The sequence below is a fragment of the Octopus bimaculoides genome, chromosome 9 (genome assembly GCF_001194135.2).
Source record: "Octopus bimaculoides isolate UCB-OBI-ISO-001 chromosome 9, ASM119413v2, whole genome shotgun sequence".
NCBI lineage: Eukaryota > Metazoa > Mollusca > Cephalopoda > Octopoda > Octopodidae > Octopus > Octopus bimaculoides.
The window spans coordinates 67,276,520-67,281,172 of record NC_068989.1 but is presented as its reverse complement, the minus strand read 5'-3'; the positions used below and the strand labels follow the sequence as shown (position 1 = coordinate 67,281,172).

General features: G+C 36.7%; 1 protein-coding gene across 1 annotated transcript in view; it reads left to right on the top strand.

The window, feature by feature from the left end:
* LOC106883047 (NADH dehydrogenase [ubiquinone] 1 alpha subcomplex subunit 7) overlaps positions 1 to 4,653 on the top strand; it is a 7,686-nt gene that overhangs the window by 1,200 nt on the left and 1,833 nt on the right. Inside the window, exons 2-3 of the mRNA XM_014933920.2 lie at positions 2,257 to 2,303; positions 4,137 to 4,283. Coding sequence (XP_014789406.1) covers positions 2,257 to 2,303; positions 4,137 to 4,283 — 194 coding nt within the window. The remainder of the gene's footprint in view (positions 1 to 2,256; positions 2,304 to 4,136; positions 4,284 to 4,653) is intronic.

Below are 4,653 nucleotides of genomic sequence, written 5' to 3'. Positions count from 1 at the left end.
AGACATGCACCCAACACCAGAGCTGAAGACACCTCCGAAAAGGGGGGGCCCCGCCACGTCAAAACGGTAGAGGAGTAGGGGCCGAAACCGGACGTGGTTCCTCCTGATGATGTCTTGAGCTAACTGGATCCTATAAAGGAGCTGTTGCGGTAGCAGACCACGAAACATGGTTGAAATTCCTTCCTGCTGGTCAAACTAAAGCGTTTGACCCGGTGACAAAAATTTTTTTAAAAATTAGTCTAGTTTGACCAAACACTCTAATTCGGATTCTTTTGATCTATACCACTGTTTTCTATTACTGTACATATTAGTGAAGCTATATGTGTACATTGGATTCCTGGTTATGTTAACAATTTGGGGGAGAGGGTCTCTTGATGTTTGTACTATATTAGTTTCTCATTGTTTACTCTAAATTTACTGAAATGCCAATAAATTAATCTTTTTGATACCAACCCATCTGAGAGCACACCTGGTTCTATGATACAAAGTTCCCGTTTAAAAGTGATTTAAAATGAAAACTCTCAATCAAAATTTTGTGTTAATTTATGTCTGTTTTCCATGCTGGCATGGGTTGGATGGCGTGACAGGAACTGGTAAGGTCAGAGTCTGCAACAGGTTCCATAGTCTGTTTTGGTTTGGTTTCTACAGCTAGATGTCCATCCTAATACCAATGACTCCACAGAGTGTACTGGGTGCATTTTATGTGGCACCATCACAGGTGCTTTTTAAATTGCACCAGCATTGATACTTTTTACATGGCACCTTGGTTTTAGGATCTCATTTCTGTTGTGGTGGGTGGGTCTTCTCAAGTACAACAATATGCTACATATCTTGGTTCTCTGTCATCTTCTTTGTAAGGCTCAGTGCTTTCAGATTGGCCTTGAAAACTTCATCCCATGTTTTCCTGGGTTTCCCTCTTCCACAACTTCCCTCCGCTTAATAATGACAAAGTTATTTTTACTAAGTTCTTCATTATTTTCAAAATCAATTGAAACAAAAGTAGTGTATTTCAATGGAATATAGAAACAGAAGGATTAAACAACACTGTGTCTTACAACTGTGAGTTGCATCTGTCCTCTCAGACTATAGCTTGAGGGATTAAAGGCTGTGGAGTAAACTGATGTAGGAAATGATAAAATACACTCCCTGTGATGGTATTCTTACCTTCCCAAACTGGTCTGTTTGTGCCTCATCAGAACTGAAGCCTTTTTTCTTTGATAAATATAAGGACATTTATATCAAGAAAGACTGAAGAATATTAATATATATTTCATTTCTTTTTGATGTTGAGCTAACATTTTTCTTGGTATAAAGTTACCAGAGAAATTGGCACCAGTGTATCACTGGTACAATTAATTTGAGAAAATATAAAGCATTTGCAGCCCTAACATGATTTGAACTCAAAATTTTATTAAATTCCACGAAACATTTAGTCTGAAATTGTCATTTCTGCTAACTCACTTCCTCAATGAAAATTAACCCTTTTGATACCAACCAACCTGAGACTGCCCCTACTTCTATGATGCAAAATGTTTTAATGTAATCTAACTGAAAACCTCCTATCAAAATTTCATGTTAATTTATATTCTAAACACCAACATAATAATGACAAAGTTATTTTACTAATTTCTTTATTTAAGAGGAGAGAAGACTATGCTGGTTTGGTAGTGTAATGCATATAGATGAGGAGAGAGCTACATAAAGATGTGCCAAGCTCTAATCATGGAGGGAACCTGTGGAAGGGGTAGACCCAAGAAGCTGTAGGATGAAGTGGTGAAAAAGGATCTTCAGGTGCTGGGCCTCACTGAGGAACCAGGAGTTGTGATTTGTCGCACTTGAGAAGACATGTCAAGTTAAATAAAATCGCTGCCATCCATACATACAGGCCTGTCCTTTACAGGTGCTGCTGCCACATATAATGCAATCATGCTGTATAAGTGTGGCATGTGAAAAGCACTCGGCACACTCTGTAAAGTAGTTGGCAATAGGAAGGATATCCAGCTGTAGAAACTATGCCACAAAAGAAAATTGGGGTCCAGACTGCTCCCCAGTTGGCCAGCTCCTGTCAAACCGTCCAACCCATACCAGCATAGAAAACAGATGTCAAACGATGATGATGATACTATTTGAAATAAAGGCAGTGTATTCCAATAGAAATATGGTAATAAAAGGGTTAATGTCCAAAGTCATGGAGAATAAATTCATGTTGATAAACTAATCTATGTTTTAATACGTTTCCATTTGTTTTTGTTTCAGTTCAAGCATCAATCACCTCTTCGTTATGAAGAAGAATATGCTAAAAGGTAAAAAAGAAAATTATGAAATTAGTTATAATTTTGTTGCATGTCAAGAGTAACATTTGTAAAATGATTTCTTTAAACTTTAATAAATTGTGTTTCTCTGATTTTGCATGGGTCAGATAGAATCCATTGAGGCTAATTTTCTTTTGCTTCAAGCTTAAAATGCGACATTGCTGGCATAATTTCGTTATATCTATATTCCACAACCTACGGAAGTACCCGAAGTGAGATGTTTTGATTTTGTCGAGTTACATCGAAGGAATGCCATCATATAAGCACAGGCTTGGCCATGTGGTTAAGAAATTTACTTTGTTATATTTTTTAGAGTTTGATCCCATTCTGTTGTATTGTGGGCATAAGTTTTTGTTTTTTTTTAATGTTGACAGTAACTGTTGCCAATTAGATTTTTCACAATCTGACTCATCTATTTCTTTCTTTGGATCCTCAACTCTTGAAAGTGTTGCAGATACGCGGTTGTCTTATGTAATGTATCATAGGCATTATAAACCTGACAGCCCATATCTCGCCAGGCCTGAACACTGCCAATTTCTTCAGAAAAGAAAGAAGAATATAACCTAATACTTTACCTGCACTTTATTAACCCAGCAAATAAAGATATATTTGACCTAACTAAACTACTACTAGCAATTGGAGGATATATTTTCCCATTCTGTGCAATTATTTCCTGTTATGAATGTTGAACGTGTACTTTGCTACAATCGATTATCTCCCTTAGATTTGTCTTTCTTTCATGTTGGTTATTCTACAGGGTGTCCACAAAGTCTGGCTACATGGAGTAAATAAAATCATAGCATAAACAATAAAATATAAGAAATAATAATTTTTTAAAGTATGTGTTAATCCCTATGTGGGTACATGGAGTAAATAAAATCATAACATAAACAATTAAATATAAATAATTTCTTTAAGTATGTGTTAATCCCCATCTACCCAGACTTTGTGGACACCCTGTAGAATATCTATGATGAATGGAAATAACTCAACCCCTTTTCTGTATTATTTCATTTGTTGAAGGCACTGAAAATGGTTGCAGAAATTTATGAGATTTTTCATTATTTAATTCACTTTGTTACTGTTCTGAATTCAAATGTTGTTAGTTATCTTTGCTTTTTTTCCTTCTGGAATTATAAAATAAGTAATAGTAACACTTTCCCATATTTTTCATCTTAATTATCTCTTTGATACTAATCCACCTAGGATGCCCTTGGTCCAGTGCTACAAACTTCTTGCTTTAAAATAATTTTAAATTAAAACCTTTCATCAAAACTTCATGTTGATTTATGTTCCAAATACCTGCTTAATAAGGATAAAATTATTTTACTAAATTTTTCATTAATTTTCAATATTAACTGAAACAAAAACGATCTATTTTAACAGAAACACAGTAGCAAAAAGGGTTGAAGAGATTTAGCTCAGTAATCAGGCATCATGAAGTTGTGTGTCTCAGAATTGTAAGATTGTGGTTTCAATTCCCTGACTGGATTGTGTATTGTATTTTTGAGTAAAACACTTCATTTCACATCACTTCATTCATCTATAAATGAGTTCCAGCAATAGCTGGGAAGTTAACCCTGCAACAGACCATCCTGTTCTAAGAGGAATGTTGCAGTCTTAGTCACTTATATGCACACAATATCTTCTTTGGCATAGTTTCTATAGCTGGATTCCCTTCCTAATGCTAATCACTTTATAAAGTGTACTGGGTGTTTTTTTTTTTGTGGCACTAACTAGCACTACTTTTATTTTATTATTGATTCTGTGAAAGTATTTTTATTTTGAACTACCCATGTTTCTTCTGTCTCTTTCTCACTTCAGAACTCAACCACCTCCAAGCTTACCTGTAGGTCCTCATCATAAACTTTCTGGTAACTATTATTATACTCGAGATGCTCGTCGAGAGGTTTTGCCACCAGTAGTAGCTTACAGCCCAACACCAGCTATTGCTGCAGGAGAATCTGCTGAGTAAGTCTTTTATATATGTGTGATGTCATTGATTTAGTGGAGGCGCAATGGCCCAGTGGTTAGGGCAGCGGACTCGCGGTCACAGGATCACGGTTTCGATTCCCAGACCGGGCGTTGTGAGTGTTTATTGAGCAAAAGCACCTAAAGCTCCACTAGGCTCCGGCAGGGGATGGTGGCGAACCCTGCTGTACTCTTTCACCACAACTTTCTCTCACTCTTACCTCCTGTTTCTGTTGTGCCTGTAATTCAAAGGGTCAGCCTTGTCACATTGTGTCACGCTGAATATCCCCGAGAACTACGTTAAGGGTACACGTGTCTGTGGAGTGCTCAGCCACTTGCACATTAATTTCACGAGCAGGCTGTTCTGTTG